This window comes from Corylus avellana, chromosome 10, assembly GCF_965113065.1.
Source record: "Corylus avellana chromosome 10, dhCorAvel1.hap1.2, whole genome shotgun sequence".
NCBI lineage: Eukaryota > Viridiplantae > Streptophyta > Magnoliopsida > Fagales > Betulaceae > Corylus > Corylus avellana.
Window position 1 is genome coordinate 3475760 of NC_142499.1, and position 23520 is coordinate 3499279.

The 23520-nt window shown below is 36.1% G+C and overlaps 2 protein-coding genes across 3 annotated transcripts; one reads left to right on the top strand and one right to left on the bottom strand.

The window, feature by feature from the left end:
- Nucleotides 1-2701: 2701 nt before the first annotated feature.
- INO80 (DNA helicase INO80-like protein) lies at nucleotides 2702-16881 on the top strand. Of its 2 annotated transcripts, XM_059606372.2 has the most exons (23): nucleotides 2702-3068; nucleotides 3332-3419; nucleotides 3605-3998; nucleotides 4101-4533; nucleotides 4708-4908; nucleotides 5004-5114; nucleotides 5887-6311; nucleotides 6431-6539; nucleotides 6701-6781; nucleotides 6854-7026; nucleotides 7679-7804; nucleotides 8378-8539; nucleotides 8640-8697; nucleotides 8934-9161; nucleotides 9336-9482; nucleotides 11118-11678; nucleotides 11790-12050; nucleotides 12149-12256; nucleotides 12757-12851; nucleotides 12993-13149; nucleotides 13468-13665; nucleotides 14008-14163; nucleotides 16232-16881. In XM_059606372.2, exons 1-23 carry the CDS (start codon nucleotides 3009-3011, stop codon nucleotides 16502-16504), a joined length of 4605 nt encoding a protein of 1534 aa, XP_059462355.2. In that variant the 5' UTR covers nucleotides 2702-3008; the 3' UTR covers nucleotides 16505-16881. The 2 variants fall into 2 exon arrangements, with proteins under 2 accessions (XP_059462355.2, XP_059462356.2); XM_059606373.2 differs by lacking the exon at nucleotides 3332-3419 and having other exon boundaries at nucleotides 2989-3068.
- Nucleotides 16882-18361: 1480 nt separating this feature from the next.
- On the bottom strand, nucleotides 18362-23162 carry SFGH (S-formylglutathione hydrolase). The gene is made up of 7 exons (XM_059607316.2): nucleotides 22926-23162; nucleotides 21587-21704; nucleotides 20756-20803; nucleotides 19879-20075; nucleotides 19518-19616; nucleotides 19365-19430; nucleotides 18362-18741 (listed from the first exon to the last, which is right to left on the bottom strand). The coding sequence occupies exons 1-7, from the start codon at nucleotides 23070-23072 to the stop codon at nucleotides 18556-18558; spliced, it is 861 nt and encodes a 286-aa protein (XP_059463299.1). The 5' UTR covers nucleotides 23073-23162; the 3' UTR covers nucleotides 18362-18555.
- Between the last annotated feature and the right edge of the window lie 358 nt (nucleotides 23163-23520).

Consider the following 23520-nt stretch of genomic DNA (forward strand, 5'->3'; position numbering starts at 1 on the left):
TAGAACAATATCTCTCTCTAAGCTCTCTGATTTTGCTCTCCAAAATACGTAATTATAAATGTAGCAAAATCGTGTTTAAATAGAAAATAAAACAAAATAAAGCAGCCATGTCCGGACAGGGCTAATCTGGGGTCCGGACATGGCTAGGGTTACATATGCGTAACCTAGCGATGTCCGGACCTCCAACACTTGTGTCCGGACATCTCATAAAGATCGAGGCTTTCTGGAAATTGGGTCCGGACCTGGCTTCTGAGGGTCCGGACCTCTTCATCAAAATGCAGTTTCTGGAAATCAGGTCCGGACCTAGCTTCTGACGGTCCGGACCTGCCCTTCAAAATAGACTTGCTGGTTTTTGGGTCCGAACCCGGCTTCTGGCGGTCCGGACATGCCCTTCAATAGATATTCTCTGAAAATTGGGTCCGGACCTGGCTTCTGAGGGTCCGGACCTCTTCATCAAAATGCAGTTTCTGGAAATCAGGTCCGGACCTAGCTTCTGACGGTCCGGACCTGCCCTTCAAAATAGACTTGCTGGTTTTTGGGTCCGAACCCGGCTTCTGGCGGTCCGGACATGCCCTTCAATAGATATTCTCTGAAAATTGGGTCCGGACCTGGCTTCTGAGGGTCCGGACCTGCCTTCTAGAATTTGTTTTCTGGACATGTTAAGATGCTTCATTTTCACCAACTTTACACGCAAACCGAATGAGCCAAAACATAACCCAACAATAACAATATTTACAATGTGATAAATTATATATATATATATATATATATATATATATAACATTTAATATGTAATAAATTAACTTTGCCCAAGTAGGGTTGTTGCAAATTGGTTGGATAGCGTGGGCAAATGCTAGCAATGATTAAAGCATCTTTTCACACTTTCTCTCCTATAGCGACAGACTGACAGTGTGAGACTATCAAAAAAAAAAAAAAACAGTGTGAGACGTAAACACGTCCTCAAGGTTGGTTTTGTCCGTTGGAAAATTGGGCTGACACTGCTTCCTTGGGCCTAGTCCAATTGTACTTGTACCACCCTCGAACCATTGAGTCATTCTTTAGCTCAAAACTTTTTGGGCTAATTATCTTTTGCCTTCATGAATTACAACGTCTTAACACTTTAATTTATGAACTATCAACTATGACACCTGACCCATCAAACTACCATCTTATGATAAAAAAATCCACTTCCATCAGTTAAAATTGACAGTCAACGTTCATGTGCAAGTTATGTTCCATTTTAAATTTTACTTCTTCCACTTTTGCCTTCATTTTAAATTGTTTTCATGTGTTGGATTAGGGTTTAGGAGGGTAAAAGCGTCATTTTCTCAGTCTAAAGTGAAGGCAAAAGTGAAAGAAAAAAATTTAAAATGGTGCATGACTTGCACATGACTGTTGACCTTCAATTTTAACCATTTTGACTAACGGAATTGGACTTTTTGTCATAAGATGGTAGTTTGATTGGTTCAGGTGTCATAATTAGTAATTTATAGAAGAAAAGTGCTAATGCGCCGTACTTTATGGAAACAAAAGGTAATTACCTTAAACTTTTTTCTCTCTTAAGCATTATTAATTTAAACATCGGAGTCATTTTTTCCGACACCCGTCACACTCCATTGCTTACATTTTTCTCTCTTGCTGGTGCAATTTGGTCAAGTATTTGACGTAAAAAAATTGTCATGACATTTTCAAATTCATTTCGTCACAATTTTCGTGTAGTTTTTCTTGTTATTAATGTATCTTTAAAGTCAACACGAATTGGGACCTTTTTTTTTATAACTAACTTTTAATACGTGTGTGATTAAAGTCAAAGTTATATAAGCATTTAACATTCACTAATCATATGTTAACATATGCCAAAAGTATAATACCTTAAGAATTTTGAAAAATGTTAAGAGTTACAACTCTTTGCAACTTGTTAACACCTGCATAGAAGTGTCAAAATTTTTTTAGTGACTAACATGATTTCAATCACATGATAATGTATGTAAACATTTTGTAAAAAAGTTATAGGTATTACTTGAAAATGTTAAAATTTTAGACGACCTTAATTAGAGTAGATTGTACTGTGAATTATAGGTAGAGATTCCAAACAATTATAAAGTTCGAATTGCTAGCAATTTAGATAATTAATGCTAAAAACTCATATAAAATTTGTTACCTGAATATGTCTCGAGTAGAATCCGCCCACTTATTTAGTGAGTCCTATAATAATTGAAAAATGCTAGATGTATCAAATATTTTATCAATAAATAAATATCACGATGCTGTGTAGCTTATTAATTGAAAATGATCAAAATAATACCAAAAAATAGGCTTCACATAATCTTGATAAAATAATACCAATAAATAAGCTCATAGTAATAATTTCCTCACATTCTAATTGATTAAAAAAAAAAAAAAATTCCTCACATTTGCGACTCAAAGCAATTTATTGTTCAAATCGTTGAAAATCCCAATCGAAATTACAAAGGTGGCTTCAACATCTCCTCTTGAAACAACAGCCATCCAAAATAATCGGCCTGGTCAATTTTGCCACGTGTAAGGCGATAGCTAATCGTCAGGAAGAACACCGCCGACACACGATCAATGCCCTCCCGCTCCATCCCGAAGCTTTACGGATCCTCGTTACCGCTACTCCAGAGACCACCGAACACTCTTCCCAACACCGCTTCGTGGCCAACAGAGTTGACAAAAAAGTGAAAAGAAGTAAAAAAAAAAAAAGAAAAAAAAAGAAAATTAGAAACCTCTAAGCAGCGTAAGTTAGCAAATGACACCCATCCCGCGCACTTTAGCGACGCCTAATGCTTCCTACATCGCCTGTGACTATTCTTCCCCACCTTATTCTACGCACCCCCCCAGGCTGTTGCTTTCGTTCCAGGACTCTTCTAGGGTTGGGGATTGTTATTATCTTTCTCTCTTTAGCGGGCATTTATTCTCCATGCTCTTCGGAGAGCTAGGGCTTCGTCTCATAGGGTTAGCTTCGGAGCCTAATCGCGCCAAAGCACATGGACAGCAGGAGGCAATCCAAGGACTCGCTCTCCTACTCCAAACTCTTCAATCTTGAGGTTTGTCATATGGGTTTTCGCTCTTCGCAAATGGGTTCTCTTTGTTTTCTCAAATTACTGCCTCTTTTGTTCTTGTTTAATTTGATTTATTTGTGAAGAATTTAGGTTATTTTATCAATTTTGCGTTGCTTTTCGAGCGTTTTTTGTGTCTCATTGTTGAAATTGTTATTTGGTTAACTTCAGGTACTTCTTTTCATTGAGTATTTAATTGTGGTTTTTATATTTTGTTTTTGTTTTTGTTTTTTTTGGTTTTTTTATTGTAGTCTTTGATGAACTTTCAACTTCCACAACAAGGTGATGATTTTGATTATTATGGGAATAGTAGTCAGGACGAGAGCAGGGGTAGCCAAGGTAGGCTTTGTTCTTAACTTTTGGGCTTGAAATCACAATGACCCGTTTGGATTTGATGATTGTCATTGCAATTTAATTGTGAAGATTATGCTCTCTCTGCTTAGAGTGACTTGGAATAGTGGGTTATGAATTCATGTATGTATGAATGCTTTGTGCTTTTGTTTTTTGGTTGGTTATACATACAGGTGGAGCGGTTGTGAAACGTGGTAATGGGACTATGCGTGAAAGGGAACTGAGTTCGTTAAAGAAAAGGAAGCAGTCTGAAAATAGTGACGACGAGGACGAGGACAGTTATAACGGGAGACACATTACCGAGGAGAGGTATCGATCAATGCTTGGAGAACACATTCAAAAGTACAAGAGGAGGCTCAAGGATTCCCCAGCAAGTCCTGCACCAACCAGGATGGGGATTCCAGTTCCAAAAAGTAATTTGGGTTTGAAAGCTAGGAAACTGGGGAATGAGCACCAAGGAGGATTTCAGGAAGTGGAAACCATACCCGACTGGTTCAATGATATTAATCCTCAAAAACAAGGGATCCATCGTGAAGCAGATTTTGCACCACTCAATGGCAGTGAAAGGTTTGTCATCTTATCTGGTTGTTTTACAAGCTTTTTGTTTTTTGGAAACATCCACTACTTTTTTGTTTGAGTGATATATTTTCATTTATATACTCTTTGCAGAACAACATATGAACCTGCTTTTTTAGATATTGGTGATGGCATCACATATAAGATTCCTCCAACTTATGATAAGTTAGCAGCCGCACTGAACTTGCCAAGCTTCTCAGATATTCAGGTGGAGGAATTTTACTTAAAGGGTACATTGGATTTGGGGTCCCTAGCGGCAATGATGACAAGTAATAAAAGATTTGGACCTAGAAGCCGGGCAGGAATGGGGGAGCCTCAGCCCCTGTGTGAATCGCTTAATGCGAGATTGAAGGCCTTGTCAGCTTCTAAATCATCCCAGTTGTTTGGTCTAAAAATATCTGATATCGGGTTGAATTCCTCCATCCCAGAGGGGGCAGCTGGAAACATAAAGCGATCTATTTTGTCTGAGGGTGGTGTTTTGCAGGTTTACTATGTGAAGGTTCTGGAGAAAGGAGACACATATGAGGTTCATTTTTCACTTGTGATTGTTCCAGGAATTTTTTTTTTTTTGGTACAAAAAGAGTGGGGTTGGGTTGGGGGGTGGGATTACAATCGGTTCTTTTTATTTTCTACATTGGACTGGCGATGGTGTTTTTTTTTTTTTTTTTTTCATTCAGCTTTGGGTCTTTCTGTGTTGTAGATCATTGAACGGGCTCTACCCAAGAAGCCAAAGATAAAGAAAGACCCTTCTGTGATTGAGGAGGAAGAAAAGGAGAAGATTGGAAAAATTTGGGTAAACATTGTAAGAAGAGACATACCAAAGCATCATAGAGTTTTTACAGCCCTTCATCGAAAGCAACTAATTGATGCGAAGAGGTTCTCAGAGAACTGTCAAAGAGAGGCAAGTCCACAAACTTTAGCAGTGGTTGATTTCCTTCATACACCCTTTCTTGTTTTTTGTCCTGAAGCTATGGTGTCAGCTGCTTCTTTTATCAGGTGAAAATGAAGGTTAGTAGATCACTTAAATTGATGAGGGGTGCTGCAATTCGCACAAGGAAATTAGCTAGAGACATGCTGCTATATTGGAAGCGAGTGGATAAAGAGATGGTATCTCCTTTTTTTCCCCCTTTACATTAACTAGACTAAAGAAGATACAAACTGCCAGAGAAGTAATTTTATCTGTGACCCAATGGAGGCACACAATAGCATTATTTCCCACATGCATAAACACAGACATATGTGCTCTCTCTCTCTCTCTCTCTCTCTCTCTCTCATGTATAATTATATTTAGAGAATTTTACGACTTGTATGCAAGTGTGAACCCCAAAATATATGCTTGCTCATCTGATGGGCTTTAGTTTTTACATCTTCTATGATGGTACATGTCTGAATCTGTCATTTAGACAAAATTACACCTAGGTACCGTAATGATCCTGCCAAAGCATAACTTTGTAGACTAGATTTGCCAATATCTCAGATCATTTATATGTCATCTTATCTGAACCATTAGGCTGGAGTGGCATCTCAATAGTCCATGAATAAAAAAAAGAAGAAATAGGTTGACAGTTGGGAATAGAAATCCTTAGTTGTCTTCTAGGTAGGTCATTTAGATATATCTGATACTTAACATTGTCTGGTATCGTGGCACTGCGTACTAGTAAATTTTATTGACTGAAAATAACTTTTTCATCGCCTATGGTCTTTCCACCAAGTGGCATCTCCTAACCACAAATAAGGGGTGGAGTTGCTTATGACATTTGAGTTTTATTATCTATAAAATAAAGGGGAAAATAAGATTAACTCTTTCATGACTTGAAAATTATCATGTTTGTGTGATTAATTTTAAATTAGTACTTATAGTCACTCTCTTTGTTTGCAGGCAGAAATAAGGAAAAGAGAGGAGAGAGAAGCTGCTGAAGCTTTGAGGCGTGAACAGGAGCTTCGGGAAGCAAAGAGACAACAACAGAGGCTCAATTTTCTCATACAACAAACAGAACTTTACAGTCATTTTATGCAAAACAAGTCAAATGCACAGCCCTCTGAAGCTTTGCCTGTTGGAGATGAAAAATTAAATGACCAAGAAGTGCTTCTGAGCTCTTCAGATGCTGAGCCTGATGAGGAAGAAGATCCTGAGGAGGCTGAATTGAAGAAGGAGGCCTTGAGAGCTGCTCAAGATGCAGTTTCTAAGCAGAAAAAGTTAACAAGTGCATTTGATACTGAATGTTTGAGGCTGCGGCAGGCTGCTGAATTTGAGAGCCTTCCACCTGAGGTTGCAGGATCTAATAATATAGATCTACATAACCCGTAAGTTTTTCTTTTCTTTCCTCTCTCTCTCTGTCTGTCTGTCTCTCTCTCTCTCTTATTGAGCAGTTGGGGACTGAGCATTTCTTGCCAATTAACAAAATTTATATTTATATTTACAGTTCCACCATGCCTGTAACATCAACAGTTCAGACACCCCGTATGTTTAAAGGTTCCCTTAAAGAGTATCAGCTAAAAGGTCTTCAGTGGCTGGTTAATTGTTACGAGCAGGTTCTGAGGCAATCCCTGGATTAATAACTTAATATCCTTCCCTTGGTTCTCTCTTGATTGTTTATTTATGAGGTCCCTTGTCCTTTGGAAAAATTGTTAATTCGGACTGTCAGGTTGTAAACAAGAGCTCATTTCTTCTGGCCTTTTTTTTTTGTTCACAGGGTTTAAATGGCATACTTGCGGATGAGATGGGCCTTGGAAAGACCATACAGGCCATGGCATTTTTGGGTCATTTGGCTGAAGTAAGTATTCAGCTTGGTGTTTTGTACTTGCATATTTTCTTTATGGTAACTTTGGTTTCTTGTCCCATTCAGGAGAAAAATATATGGGGTCCTTTTTTGGTTGTTGCACCTGCTTCTGTATTGAACAACTGGAATGATGAAGTTAATCGATTCTGCCCCGACTTGAAAACTCTTCCATATTGGGGCGGGCTTCAAGATCGAACCATACTTAGAAAAAGGATCAAACCCAAGGATCTGTACCGCAGGTAGATGCCATTTTCACAGCTGTTCTTTTACTTTCCCACAAACAGATGACAATGACATGCTGGTCTTTGGAGGCATTTTAGCCCTTTAGATGGTGCCATGTTTCAATTAATTTTATATTTTTGTGGAGAAACGTGTTAAAATAGATATTGGAGACATGTTCACTGGATTCTTTGTTTCTGACATGAGTATGCTTACAAGGAAATTTCTAGCAGCGTGGGTGTTTATATGGATAATGGTGTCCAACATGAGTATGAGTTATATGTCTGGTATGTTTGAGAAAGCAAATATTGTGAAAGATCTGCCTTTCCAAATGTTTCAGTTGGACTGTTGACAACTGGTGAATAAAAACAATTTGTTTAAGCACATAGTTTAACAACTAAAAATATGCATGTTTTGAATATACCTCATGCCATCTTCAAAAGCTACATCAATACCTTTTAGCTAAACAGATGGTAAGTCCATGTCTTCAAGATTATAAGAACTCTTTGTTTTGCCTCAAGTCAGCTCTTAATGCTCCTTATACAAAGATCTGGGTGGTCAAAAACTTATTTTTCCTTTATTTAATATTTCAAATAATTCATTAACCTGAGCATTTGATCAATAAAGTGCCCTATATTGTCCATCTTTATATGAGCTTCTTTTTCTTGTCAGGGAAGCTGGATTTCACATTCTTATTACCAGCTACCAGCTGCTAGTGTCTGACGAGAAGTCTTTTCGGCGTGTGAAATGGCAATACATGGTGTTAGATGAAGCCCAGGCAATTAAAAGTTCGAACAGGTTCTAACATAATCTTTGTTGTTGTTGTGGCTTGAGTTTGTGAGATGTTTTTTTTAGTTGTTTTGTAGTTTCTCACATCCCACTGAAGAATCAACCATGGGGAGTTACTTCAGTTTGCTTGTCCTTGTGTGTAATAAAATTGACGTGTTACGCGGAAGAACGTATTACTGTTTTTCATATAAACCTGAAACAACCAATAAATTACTGAAATTATCTATTCATACCTTTTGAAATATGTAGTTGCATAAAGTAGTTCCCTCTTGCGCACCTGATCTTTTGTTTCACCACCACATTTATTTATTTTGATAAGTAAACGTAATTTATTAAAGCTCAAAAGGCACAACCCAAGTACACCAACCATTGTTTATTTGTTTTGATAAATTGATATCTGTTGGTTTTCAAATCTTTCTTTTCTTCTTAGTTCCATGGTTTTATATCCATGATGATGATGATAATAACAATTTTCTTTTATAACGATATTGTTGTTGTTGTTATATTCTCATCATACTGCTGTTGTTGGAGTTCTAATCCTTTATTTTCTTATCTTATCTCATTGGATACTTAATTTGGCAGTATAAGATGGAAGACACTGCTCAGCTTCAATTGTCGGAACCGCTTGCTACTGACTGGTACACCTATCCAGAATAATATGGCAGAGTTGTGGGCCCTTTTACATTTCATTATGCCAACCTTATTTGACAGCCATGAACAGTTCAATGAGTGGTTTTCAAAAGGGTAAGTATTTTTTTATGCAAATAAGTTCATTTCTGTACATTTTACTGCATATTAGAGACTTAGAATGTTTTCCTATTAATGATCCTTTATTGCATATCAGAATTGAGAGCCATGCAGAGCATGGGGGTACTTTGAACGAGCACCAGCTTAACAGATTGGTGAGTTTACCTTTTCTAGTACTTGAGAATAATCAATAGAATTTTTGTCTTCCTGTGGCCATATACCATCTTTAACATATATATATGCTACTTAAAATAACTATGATAATTCTCAGCTCCTTTTAATATCTCGATCTCTGCTGCCTTCAGTTTTGACCTTTTATATGACATTAATTGTTTTGAACATTTTCAATAGATCTTTCTGACTAAATTTTTGGTTTCTTTCCCCCTTGCAGCATTCAATTCTAAAACCTTTTATGCTGCGAAGAGTTAAATCAGATGTGATTTCTGAGCTGACCAGTAAAACTGAGGTTACAGTGCATTGCAAGTTGAGTTCTCGACAACAAGCTTTTTATCAGGCTATTAAGAACAAGATATCTCTTGCTGAGTTGTTTGACAGCAATCGTCATCTTAATGATAAGAAAATTCTGAATTTAATGAATATTGTCATTCAGCTGAGAAAGGTATGTTGTCAATTCTATTGGAGTTTTCTCTTGTTCCACTATATTTGAAAAGTATGATTTTGATATGTTTGTGCTTCAAAATTATGGATCTTCGTGAATTTTGTGTCTGCAATATGAAATGTTTCTTTTTTAGTATTTGCCACTGTAACTTGTTTTACATTTGTGTAATGTTAGGTGTGTAATCATCCAGAGTTGTTTGAGAGGAATGAGGGAAGCACATACCTCCACTTTGGGGATATCCCAAATGCTCTACTGCCTCCTCCCTTTGGGGAGTTGGAGGATGTACACTATGCAGGGGGTCACAATCCTATAATATATAAGGTACTTTCTTAAACCTTTTTTCTACCCCATAAGTTAAAAAATTTCTTCATATATGTTCATATATGTACTGCCAAAACTGTAAGCATTACTGTAATTAAAAATGTCATCCTTAATAGTTAATTTTTTGGCATCTCCTGTAGTTTTGAAGCGAGAAAGTTGCTTTACTTTTCGTCTTAACACGTCCATTTTACCATATTTCAACCATTTTTTTTTTTTTTTGTTTTTTTGTTTTAATCTCTCTTAGTTGCATGCTTTGTCTACTTTTGTGCCCATATTACCTGCTGTGTCTGGTTGTCCCAATCAGTGAAACCTGTAGTGCTAATACCTATATACTACTTATACAAGTTAATGGGCCATAGTCTTGAGAGCCTAGACCATAGGCATAGGGTTACCACACCAAAAAAAGGAAAGCATCCTAATTGGACATGTTCCAACTGTTCACTATTTTAGGATCTATGATATTATTATGCATGAGTTTAGAAATTAATGCAGCAATTGCATGATTGTGGGGCCATCTTATATAAGAAATCTAGAAAGATTTTGACTGTCTAGGAGCCCAGATAAAGAGCTGATGCTTTATTGGTGTTTGTGTTTAGATGGGGAAAGTGTGTCCAGTTGGTAGGGATGAGTCTCGATTGAATTGTATATATGAGATGGATCATAAAAAATTGGTTCTGAAATCTCCAATTGCAAGTTTCTCAGGCAATGTACTGAAATTTACATAATATCCAACAATGATGGTTTAAAGGAAGATATGGAATCAATCTGTGATCTTTCGTTTAATTCAACTTTTTACCTGGCAAATTATCAGGTGAGCATCGCAAGACTTATAGGTTGTTGGGTCCTAACCAAATGTCTTCCAGCCAGATTTGTACTTTAGTGTGGTTCATGGGGTCAAATTCTTTCTACAGCTAGTGATTGGGTCTTATATAATCCAAGGATGGTTTTTGAGCAATGTAAGTCAAAAATTGACATAGATATTTAGTGGTGGAGCAATTTCCATTCAATAATGTGATATTATAAAAAAATTAAAATATGGAATGCAGAAGGTGTGACTAATTTTTGTTAGGATCCTATGTATTTTTAAGCCATGTATACAGTGATTGTTTATAATACAGTCTACTCTTGATGTGCTTATTATTTTGTGGTAACACTGTTCTTAGCAATCACATGCGTTTGAATAATTAGACGTACACACATTGAACATGTCTCAATGGGTGCTTATTTTTTGTATGTGTTTGATGGGACCAATTATCTAGTGGTACTAGCAAATGTTGTATGGGTTGTAAATCTAACTAATTGATAATGCACAAAGCACATGCATTGTGTGTGTGCACCTTGGCTTTTCTTTTTATAGATCTGGTCTTTTGTTCAGAATTAATTGTGATGAAGATGTGCAGAGCTTAAATTTCGAGAAAATGTGTGTACACGCGTGAATGCACGCTCAGTCTTAATTTGTCTACTTTAATTTTTAGTAATTGATTGACTTTAGTGGGGCCTTTCTTTGTATACATCCTATGTACTAGGGTTGTGTCCCTATGCTCTTTTTAATGAATTAATTATTTATATAAAAAAAAATAATAATAAATAAATAAATAAATTCTGTTGTGTTCTAATTTTCCCCTTTCTTCCCAGATGCCAAAACTAGTTCATCAAGAAATTGCCCATAGTTCTGAGACTCTTTGCTCAGCAGTTGGACGTGGTGTCTGCAGAGAATCTTATCAGAAACACTTCAATGTGTTCGCCCCTGAAAATGTTTATCGATCTATATTCTTGCAAGAGGACAATTCAGAAGGATTATCTGTGGGAAGTAGAACTTTTGGTTTTACACGTTTGATGGATCTATCCCCATCAGAGGTTTCATTTCTGGCTACTGGTTCTTTTATGGAGCGACTGCTGTTTTCTGTAACGAGATGGGACCGGCAATTCCTGGATGGAATTTTAGACTCAGTCATGGAATCCATGGATGATAACACTGAATGCAGTTACCTCGAGAGGGGGAAGGTGAGAGCTGTTACACGGATGTTACTGATGCCATCAAGATCTGAGACTAACTTACTTCGAAGGAAATGTGCAACGGGGCCTGGAGATGCTCCATTTGAGGCTTTAGTTGTCCCTCATCAGGACAGGGTTCTATCCAATATTAGGCTTCTTCACTCAGCATACAAATTTATCCCACGAATTAGAGCTCCTCCTGTATGTTTTTCATTTACTGATTTATCATTTAATTTTTTTTTTTTTTTTTAAATAAACTGTCATTTATCCTTGCCAAAACTTTATCATCACTAATTTTTATCTTCTCTATAGATTGGCGCCCACTGCTCAGATAGAAACTTCACTTACAAAATGACCGAAGAACTACATGATGCCTGGCTGAAGAGGTTGTTTATTGGGTTTGCACGCACGTCTGAATGTAATGGACCCAGAAAGCCAGATGGTCCTCCTCATCATTTAATTCAAGAGATTGATTCCGAACTACCAGCTTCACAGCCTGCTCTTCAATTGACATACAAGATTTTTGGGTCTTCTCCGCCAATGCAAAGCTTTGACCCAGCGAAGTTGCTCACAGTAAGTTATCTCTTTCCTAGTGTCCTTTTTATTCTTCAGATACCATTTTGTTTTCTTTCTTTTTAAGCTTATGTTTAAACTCTCTCATGTCTAACTAGGACTCTGGAAAGCTTCAAACACTTGATATATTATTGAAACGTTTGCGGGCAAAAAACCACCGTGTTCTCTTGTTTGCCCAAATGACGAAGATGCTGAATATTCTCGAGGTATTTTTAGTTTTATATTTTTGAATATTCTTTTGCTGTTAACATGGAGCTATCCAAGTTAAGTTGAATCAATACTTTTTGATCAATCCTGTTACCATAAGTTTAGATTTTGTCACAATCATGGTACTGGCAGGTCCTGATACAAATTGGCGTTGGTGATATGGATTGAACGCTTTAGATGATATGAAGATGAAATAATTCAAATTTTTTTTTTTTTCATGATTGATATAATTCAATGATGCCATAAGGTCGTAGGAGCCTGGGTGTGAGTTCCCATAGGTTGCTATTGGTTGGTTGAGAGAAATAATCTTTATAGAGCCCCTTAATTGAGAAGCAAATTTCAAATGAGTCTCAAGTCATGAGTTGATTTTGCAAGCTAGGTGACAGATTGGAAATTTTACTGCAATAGCACTGTACTAATTCATTTGTCGTTTTTTATGGCTTAGCCACTTTATCTGGTTAATTGTTTTTCTGTTCACAACTCTTTCATACACGCGCAGGATTACATGAACTATAGGAAATATAGATATCTTAGGCTCGATGGATCCTCCACTATAACTGATCGGCGAGACATGGTCAGAGACTTCCAGCATCGGTAGGAGTTCATAAACATGCAGTGATTTTTTTAACAGTTTTTTACAGTTGAAGTACACTTTTTTTCTTGTTCTTACCCTCTATGATAAACATGTGAATTGTACGAGTCCGTTACCAAGATTTATATTTTTCGTTGTTGCAGGAGTGATATTTTTGTGTTTTTGTTGAGTACAAGAGCTGGTGGGCTGGGAATTAACTTGACAGCTGCTGACACTGTCATATTTTATGAAAGCGATTGGAATCCAACTTTGGATTTACAAGCAATGGATAGAGCTCACCGCTTGGGTCAGACAAAAGACGTTAGTTTCTTTATATCACTTCAAGTCTGATTTTTTCTTTTTGGAAGGCTACAGGCGTTTTGGTGGTTTTCAGAGTCTCCAAGGGAATCCATTTTTTTCTTGGCTTTCGGGAGATATCTTGCTTCCTTATGTGGCCTCTCTATCCAACTCTCTCTCTCTCTCTCTCTCTCTCTCTCTCTCGCACGCACACACACTCCACATGGCCGTACTAGAACACTCGAGCTTTTGGATCTTGTAAAACATTTAGGTTTCTCTAAATTGGATTTTTTTTTTTGGATTATTCAATTTTAATTGTAATGCTTACGTTCCATGGTGTAGGTTACTGTCTACCGACTTATTTGTAAAGAGACAGTTGAAGAGAAGATTCTTCAGAGAGCAAGTCAGAAAAACACTGTGCAGCAGCTTGTTATGACGGGTGGTCATGTTCAGGGTGATCTCTTGGCCCCTGAAGATGTTGTGTCTTTACTTCTGGATGATGCCCAGTTGGAGCAGAAACTCAGAGAAATTCCATCACAGGTTGAGTCAAATTCCGGTTATCTATCTATTGTTCCAAAGTGAAGTTCATTTTCCAAGAGATTAATTTCTTTTTTGATTATTTTGTAGTACAAGAACTCAGTCTTCCTTAACACTCCTCCCCCCCCCCCCCCCCCCAAAAAAAAAAAAAAACAACAACAACAATAAAGAACATTATTTTGATTTTCCCTGAGAATTGGCTATTCTGAAAACTATTTTCCGAAAATAGTTTCCAAACATGTTTTCACATTTCTTCTGTTTCCCGGCTCTTAATTCTCAAGAACAAAATCAAACTGGTACTTCAACTGTTTTCAGTACTTTCTGATTATCATTTTGTTGTCCCAGGCTAAGGATAGACAAAAGAGAAAACAATCGACAAAGGGTATACGGGTAGATGCGGAAGGCGATGCATCTTTGGAAGATCTAACAAATGCTGGATCTCAGGGTACAGGAAATGAGCCCTCTACTGATCTGGAGAAAGCAAAATCTAGTAGCAAAAAGGTACTGAATTACTTTCGGAGTTATTATTGCTAAAAATAGGATCTTGATAGTTTTTACTTGTTTCATGATAAGAAACCTTTTGGAAGCAGTTTTAAAGTCTTGATAGGTTTACGTATTTTGCTACTAGAAGGATCCCATGTGAAGACGAACCCAGTGAAGGATAACACTTGTCAACATTCTAGTTTGGGTTTTTAAAGTCGAACTCAGTTTTATAAGTATGAACTATCTTGGATAAGACAATGTGTCAACGAGTCAAGTCAGTAATAGGTTTTTGTGCAAGAGATAATGACAGCACTATTGAGGATTGCTTGCATATTATGTGTTGCTTTGTATTCTACTAGATATGTCCACACCTAGAGCAGATCTCAAGCTGTTTCTGCGTTTTTGTTGTAAGCTATTCATGTTGAAAATACCCAACTTCTCTTTAACCCAAATGGTCATGGCCTGGCATGTCAGTGACATTTACCTAGGGCTGTTAAGTGAGCGAAGCATCTCGCGAGCAAGCTCAGGCTCGGCTCGTATAAGCTCGGCTCGTGCTCGACTTGAATATTAAATGAAGCACTTCATGAACACAAATCCTGGCTCGAATATTAAACGAAGCAAGCTCGGCTTGACTCAGCTAAGCTCGTGAACAGCTCGTATAAGCTCGTAATTAATTATAAATCTCATAATTATTAAAACCTTAAATTGCATTTATATTTAAGTGTTAGAGAATGAAAAATTCTAGACCCTTCGTGATCAAAGAGAGAGAGAGCAATCATTAAAAAGACATCGATTCAATTAGAGCAGACTTAAAAGAAAGGAAGAAGAATCAAGCAGAAACTATTGAAGGAGATTGCGAAAGACATAAACTATTGAAGAATCAAACAGACTCAAACACTATCACTGCCTGTCTGGTGAGCGAGAGTGAGAGAGTGGGAAATGAGAGTTCAGGTGGAAGATCGGTTGTGACTGGTGAGGGGGATTGAGAGAGAGACGTTAAAAAAATATTTTTTTGTAGGGGGCGTTGTCCCAATGCAATCTGAATGCAACTTGTTAATTTGTCCCACATTGTTAAGAAAACATCAATCTCCAAGTTTGCTTATCTATAAAAGGATGCATATCCTCTCTCTTTGAAACCAAATGCCTTGCTGTATTGACTCAGGCTCCATACTCGACTAGCCAGGCTAAGCAAATACTCATATGCAAACTAACTTTTTAAGCCGTTTAAGAGTACTTGAAGTTAAAAAAAATTTATAAAACAAAAACATTAAATATAAGAGCCAGCTCGCGAGCTGGCTCGGCTCGACTTATTATTAGCTCGAGCTCGATTATTTTGGCTCGCCCTTGAGCTCGACTCGAGCTCGAGCTCGAGTACGAGTAAAATTTAAACGAGTCAAGCCTGAACAAGGGAAGCTCGCTCAAGCTTGGCTCGTTTACACCCCTACATTTACCCCAGATAAAGTGATGAGCGATTCAGTCTAACAGTTAGAATTATTGTCTTCATAATATTCAAAGGGGAATTTTAGTCTTCCAATTTTTCTGCCAATATTTTATCGCCTTGAATGAAGATTAATCTTGATATTTATATAACCACTTCATGTTGTCCTCTTACTTGCTATAAGTTGCATAAAAAAAGTTAAATAATTTTCTTGTAAAACCATGCAAAATTGTAGTCTTGCTAGGTTTTTTTTATAGTGAGCAAGAGCATTTACAGTGAGTAGCATTATGAAAACTTGGATTTGGTTTACATGCTGTTATTAAAATAATAGTATGTATGTTGTAGTTTAATCAACGGTTAAGATTGAATTTTTTAAAATCTCTTTTCATTTTCTCTCTCCTATTAAATGCTTCTAAAAGTAGGTCAACTTTAAAATTCAATTTTAACTGTTGATTAAACTATAGCATACATACTGTTATTTTAATAACAACATGTAAGCCGGATCCTATGAACTTTAGTTGCTCATTAGATTATTCTTGATTCATTTGACATCTTAGAGTATACTTATGGCAAAATTTTTTTTTTTTTTTTTTCTTCTGAACTTGGTGCTTTTTTCAGTTTTGTTTACGATAATGATGTTATGTGCAGAGGAAGGCTGCTCCCGACAAACAAGCTCCCCCAAAGCAAAGGAACCATCAAAAGATGGCTTCCCCGATGGACTACGAATTGGATGATTCCCTTCAAAATTCTGATTCACAAGCACAAAGGCCAAAGAGACCAAAGAGGCCAACAAAGAGCGTAAATGAAAATCTTGAACCGGCATTTACCGGCACCGTCGCAACTGCTCCAGAGCAGGCACATTATCTTCCTCTGAGTGAGTTAGGCTCTACTGGTTTCGGAGCAGAAGCACTTGATAGTTGAATAAAAGTATACCAGATTTACAGTGTATTGATCAAGCTGTGGGGGTGTTGGATGGATAATTGCAAACCAGCAATGTGGAATTCTCTTTTCCTGGCTGTGTTATGGCGGCCAGGCCAGACACTGGGAAAGCAAGTTGAGCCACACAATAGTTTGTATATATTGTACGGAATTAGGTTCTAGATCCACTGCCTGTCCACAAGAGGATTTGGGTATGTACTGTACAGATGAGCTCTCTCTCTCTCTCTCTCTCTCTCTCCCTCATTATTTTGGCTGCACCGGCTCTATATATATTCTTGATTTTGTAGTCAGCCCTTTTACAAAATGTTGTAGATTGCCAACTTGTTTTTAATGGCCGAAATCTCATAGCCTTTTCTCTCTCTCTCTCTCTCTCTCTACCAGTATAAACTCATTGACTTTAAGTGACTCCTCATTGACATTAAGTGACTTCAAACTGATGGGCCAATTACTAAATAATATTCAAACACTTGCAAAAAAAAAAAATTGTAATATGCAAATGGTATCAACATAGGGTGCATTAAAAGTGCAATTTTAATGTAAGTAATAAAAAATGGACCGCTTGGAATTGTGTTTTATAAAAATTAGAAACGTAGAAATCTACATTTTTAAACTGCAAGGAAAGAAGTTCTTTTTTGAAAATCCATAATTTCTTTTAAAGACCAAATTATATTTTCGTCGAACGGCGTTCTAAAAAATTACATTATCAAATTGTATATTTTAAAATTGTAAACCCAAATCAAACCTCGTAAGGATTAAGAGGAAGACCTCCACGCTCCAGTTTAACACTTCTATTAGTAGATAGACGGAAAGGATGCTCAAGCATGTTCAACCTTCGCAATTATGTTCGCATTATCTTAAAACTCAACTACCTAAATAGGTTACAAGGTAAACGTTTCATCTCCAGAATTTTACTTGTTCCCGATTGTTCACTCTGAACAACAATACTAATAAAGATCTTTTAGCAAATACTCATCTCTCTTAGCATCATTTTTTTTTTCATGAGAAATAAAATCTAACGGGTTGTGGTATTTGTCGTACCCTCATCTCACTTGACTAATATAACAATGCCTAATATGATAGTTCCTATTTGACATACCGTAACAACTTGTTATTTAAGAAAATTTGAAAAAAAAAAAAAAAAAAAAAAAATGAACACTATCATATCAATCCAAAAAGATGAAAGTACAACAAATCTAAGAAAGAACAAAATTTTCCTCCAAACTAAGTTGGAGGAATTTCCTTCAACTTAGTCTATAAAAGTAACATGTATCCCTTAAACATGTGAAAAACACATGTTTTTTTAATAACAAAGACAGTTGAAATACATTTTATTAAAAACTCATGTGCACCTCACATGTTATTAAAAAATGGACACGTTACTTTTATAAACTAAGTTGAAGAAAATTCATCTAACCTAATTTGGAAGAAAATTGTCCTCCAAGAAATATGCTATTTAGCGAACCCTATCACATTGGTTTAATATGGCAATGCCCAATCTAATTGGACACCGCCACAGCAGCCCAAGAAGATGTAGATGGGATGGAGTACAGCAAATAGCATTTCTCAAAATCTAAAAAAGAATAATGTTTTACCTACATTAAAGAACTATAAATCCACGTTTGTCATTTAAGAAATACAGATGACAAACAACATAATAATAACAAAGTTTTCCTTCAAATTGAGTCGAAAGAATTTTCAATCTAGTCTATTAAAATGACTATTCAAAATGCATGCGATTGTTTGATAAACTGGATTGAAAAACTTTCAACCAATCTTGGAGGAAATTTTTGTCCTAGCAATAAATTGTAGGGGGTTGAATCACTTATGAGTCTCTGGATATTGACCATTTCGCCATAGTATTATTGGCAAGGCACTCACACCAAGTTTAGCACATAAGTAGACACCTTTAACTGCCAGCATGTTTAGTAGTGCATGGCAGCATTCTGAACATAATAATATTCACATGGGAAAACCGAAATTATTTAAACAAATGCACAAGTGGTCCATAGTTCAGGAAGGCATTTTCTAGAGTTCTAGATTTTCGACAAGCTTAAAGCTTGAGCATGGTGGCGGATGTGATCATCAATGAAGGTGGCAATAAAATAGTAAGAGTGATCATAACCAGGTTGCAATCTCAGAATGAGTGGAACATTAGCATTTTTGCATGCCTCTTCAAACTTGTGGGGCAGCAGCTCATGCAAAAATTTATCATCCTCCCCCTGCACAAATTTGGCAGTAAATTAGAAGAGTTCAAATCTGGAATTTCCCCACTTGTAAAATTTAATCTTGGCTCTGCTGAATGGTTGGCAAATTTAAAACTACACTTCCATTGACCAAAGATATCTCAAGCCATAAAGTTGAAAATATCAAACCCTCCTCACCAATTCAAGATTTATATTAGAATGTTACGAGCATTATCGATAAGACCCATGAGAACAAAGAAATAGATAGATAACAATTATCAAGAGCATTTATTTATCCTATAGTATAAATTGCCAGGTTCCAGTTACCACAAATTATTACTTGGGAGATTATTTTTCTAAGCTTAGAAATATATGGTATTAAACTTGGATGAAATTCTTTTCATCACCAAGATTACATTACATAGAAGGCACCTGCCAGAAACCATCCTCTAATTCATGGAATCAAAGTAAGCAACAATGCATAAGTAACCCACACCGCACTAAAATAGTCACCGTAAGAGAGAAACTTTTATCATTCTCATCTAGTGATAAACATCACCTGCTGCAATCACCTATTAATTTGATTTGTCAACTTAACTCGCAAAAAAGAAAAAAAAATACATGCCTGGAGAAATTAATTTAAGGATATAACCTTTTACCTGATCAATCAGAATGGTAGCAGACACATCACGAAACTTTGAAATCAGGCAAGTTGCATCATATTCCTGCATTATTGTAGATTCATTTGTTATGACTAATGTACCTTAAGGTTATAACTTGACAGTGATTTTAGTAAATTGTTTAGAAACTACCTCCCAATCAGCTTTGTTGCCACCTAGATAATTTGTTAAAGCCTTCTGACCCCAGGCACAGTTTATAGGATTCACAATGGGTGCGAAAGCGGATACTGACTGAAAAATGAGTGAAAGAAAGTTATTAAGAGCCAAAGTAATTACAGGAGTTCCTATGGTGAAAGGGAACAGCCAATCATTGTGTGTTAAAACAGAGAAAACATATAAATATCCCAAGAGTTCCTAAGCGTTTCATATAACATTTGGATAGATTTCCATAGAAGGTAAGAGTTCAAATTTACAAAACAAATTCAGTAACTCTGTTTATTTGTTGAAATATTACACCTTCAAGTTCATAGGAAGTAAACTTTGTCATCATTACCTTATACTTGTCCAGGTTCTTAAGGTAGATTGTTAAAGCACCATGCCCACCCATGGAATGACCAAATATAGATGCCCGTGAAATATCAAGCTGTGGAAAATTTTCACTTAGAAGTTTTGGCACTTCCTTGACAACATAGTCATACATACGCCAGTTCTTCCACTTCTCTTGTGTAGCATTCAGATAAAATCCAGCACCTGTTCAAAACAAAAAACGTTATCAAAACCATACCAAGCTGTCCTGAAGAACATGAATGAACAATAATTATAATAATAACACCAGTAATAACAATAATGATTCCTAAAGGGATGCTTCAGCATGCACTATTGTTCACAAGCATGGTAAAATAAACAAAATTTCTCACATCCTTGAAGAACAATAGTTGTGGCACATTATTCAAGTTTATATGCACACTATTATGAACAAAAAAATTACAAGTAGTTATACAGTGATTTGTTCTAGTTATTACACAAGAAAACTGAAGTATTGAGTAGTTAAAGAATAGTAGGAAACAATACATGCCATGTAACTAAATAGTAGGAAACAATACATGCCACGTAACTAGGGACAATTAAATCATAGTTGTCATACTATTACTCCTTAAAATAATTTAGTTTTAATGATTTCTTGTGCTTTTTTTTCTTCTTTTTCTATTTAAGCGCTCTCTTATATACTTCATGTGTACTAAGGTTGCACCCTTCTACACTTTTTGATATGCATTACTTACCAAAAAAAAAAAAAAGAACTATCCTAAAGTTCATAATACGGTACTAGAAAATTGCATATTCACACTGGGCTCACTCTCTGACAATTAAGATGGTAAAATAGGTAAGAAGCTATTGACAAAACAAAACTTAAATGGCTCAATGTTGCATACCTACACCAAAATCCCAGCTGTCTGCCTCTCCTTCCACATTCAGGCCTCCTGTAAAGAAATTTCATTTAAGAGATAATCAGCATTTAACATCCTGGAACGTGAGTTAAATATAAGTTTGGAATTATATGTACGACGACATCTTAACAATAAGAAACAGCGGTGCCAGTCATTTTAAGAAAAGAAAATACTGCTAATGCCTAGCTACTAACAACAAATAAATGAGGTCATGGTCAATAGGTCTAGTATTACTTTAGCATATGTTTCCCCACAAATTTACTATATGTATATATATTATCATTATCCATGGCATGCTAACAAGTCCAAAAGCTTTCCCTGTTCTGCCCCCAGCAAAGAAGAGAATAATGGAAGATAGAGCCTAAGGCGAGCTGGCATGATAAGCCAAAAACACAACAAAATTGAGCTATTCCGGATAAAAATGGTAACAACTTTTTTTTCTGAGTGGATGAAAATGGAAACATGATCCTGTATTGCAGAGCTATAACCAGAAAAATAAATAAATAAATAAAATAAAATAAAATAAAAATAAAAATTCAGAATTCAATAATCTTTATAGATTCAACTCAGCAGTCATGAAATGATATATATATATATCTTGTAACAATAATGTGAAACACAGTTTCACTGCTTGGCAAAGCATACACTTAACCCACTCTGGTTTTTTAAATTGGTCTTTACTTAGTTGCATGTGACTTCCATGGCATCAAGCTAAGCAAATACTACATTGGTATAAATTCTAAGTGTGTAGTGTAGTTAAAGTGACATGTAAGGGTTAAAACGTCAAAATTAATGCTAGATTGGTCCCTGACTTACTTGGAGATGTATCAAGGGTAATCAAAGCAACACCTTCACTCGAAGCAGTACGTTGGGCTCCTGACTTGATTATAAAGTTCTCATCTGTGCAGGTAAGGCCAGAGAGCCAGTAAAGTACCTGCTCATTGATGAAAGTAAGACCTCGGAACTGTGACCATCATGCATTCTAATGCACCACATACTACATTAATATTAGAGTAACAACACCAACAAATCAATTAATGAATATGTTTAGGTGCAGTAGTTTGGTGTTTTGAAACTCCTTTAGAAAGAAAAAAAAAAAAAAAAAATTGTTATGTAACAATGCAACTACACACCTAAATATTGATTGATATTTGCTGCCTTGCAGGCATGATTTTGCAAATTGAATGATGATATAAAATTGAAACTAAAGCAGGCACATGCAACTTTTTTCCTGTGGAGCTCTCATATTTGGCATTGAAATTACAATGTAGTGTTTGTTTTCACTTCCGTGAACCTTGGCCAAATTACAATGTAGTGATTGGAGAACTTTTTTGCTTTCTTCATCCATCTCACATAACTTTCACATTTCATTGCAAGGCACACTCAGAAGTTCCTACCACAATTTTAAATTTCTTGTCAAGAATAACCCTTGGAGAGATGACCAACGATGCATACACAGTGGTGTGTAGGGCGTTATCAGAGGCCAAATCACGGTTTTTTTGGATTTGGAAACTAGTTGCTCCGATCAAGATTTTGGGCACACGCCCCAACTGAATTGAGGTAAATATGATCATATCAGTTTTTGTCTTTCTTTCTTTTTTCTTTTTCACAATCTGTTTTAGTTATTTCTCTTTTTCTAAATCATAAGGTCCCTAAAAGTTGGCCAGAATTTTAGCAACTCAAATGACATTGGGTTCAGGCTGGGGAAGATATTCACTGATTAATTTGGAATCAAAAACAATAATTTCAGTTCCATATGTCATCAATTAGAATGTAAATAAATTTAATAATATATTCCACCATCAGAATATGCAGCAAACGGAGTTAACATTCTAAACTTGAAAGCTAGAACATAGCCAGAGAAAACCCTAGCCAAAATCTTTAAAGACTATGACCCAAGATATAAAGCAAAATTTATTATCATCTAGCAATCTCACTTTATGCAATCACCCAGATAATATCGTGTACCATTTGACACGTACAATTTACTAGACACAAAAATCTCATCACATGATACAATGCAACATTTGCATGAACACTAAAACCCCAGGAAATGAAGATTGTATGAAATTAGAGGGAAAACCAAGTAACTGAATCTGGGTAAAAAAAAAGTCTGTAAAAGAAAATGGAAATGGACAAAAAGATGATGACTTACAGGGAATTTGTGGGAATGGGAAGGAGAAGGAGGGAAGTAGATATGGAAGGTCATGGAGCAGCCGAGCGTGGGGCTGAAATGCTTGTACCTCTTGTTGTACCCTCCAAACATCTTTGAGCTACTGATCTCTGCTGGTTTGGTCTCCATCTTCCTTGCGGTGCGGTCTCTCTCTGCCTCTCTGGGTATCTCAGCAAGTATTCAGTGATCTCTCTACAAGGCTTTTATAGCTCCATTCTGATTTCTAAGATAATAAGATAGTAAAGTTACTTTTATTATTATTATTATTATTATTATTATTTTTCCTCATATCAGTTCACATAAAATATATATTGCTATGTTGACAGGCACCACAATAGGTAAAATAGGTAGATTCATTTTATCCCTTATTTTTAGATTTTATTTTTGTTGTAAAATAATTCATTATGTAAAAATTTATATTATTACATCTGTAAAATTTAATCTTCATCTTAAAATAATTCATAGGTTTATTTGTGGATTAGAGTGTGGGATTGTGTACAGGAACAATAATAATATTCTTTACACTTACATTATATTAAGTAATTTTAAGTAGTTTACTTGTGTTCTACTAATAATT

What these genes read in the sequence shown, in the direction of transcription:
- INO80 (XM_059606372.2), top strand. Translation starts at nt 3,009, where the DNA reads ATGGACAGCAGGAGGCAATCCAAGGACTCGCTCTCCTACTCCAAACTC. An exon ending in GCAATTAAAAGTTCGAACAG is followed by an intron (nt 7,805 to 8,377) that starts GTTCTAACATAA and finishes TTAATTTGGCAG; the next exon opens with TATAAGATGGAAGACACTGC. An exon ending in AGCACCAGCTTAACAGATTG is followed by an intron (nt 8,698 to 8,933) that starts GTGAGTTTACCT and finishes TCCCCCTTGCAG; the next exon opens with CATTCAATTCTAAAACCTTT.
- SFGH (XM_059607316.2), bottom strand. Translation starts at nt 23,072, where the DNA reads ATGGAGACCAAACCAGCAGAGATCAGTAGCTCAAAGATGTTTGGAGGG. An exon ending in CAGCTGGGATTTTGGTGTAG is followed by an intron (nt 20,076 to 20,755) that starts GTATGCAACATT and finishes TGTTTTGAACAG; the next exon opens with GTGCTGGATTTTATCTGAAT. An exon ending in AGAACCTGGACAAGTATAAG is followed by an intron (nt 19,617 to 19,878) that starts GTAATGATGACA and finishes CTCATTTTTCAG; the next exon opens with TCAGTATCCGCTTTCGCACC.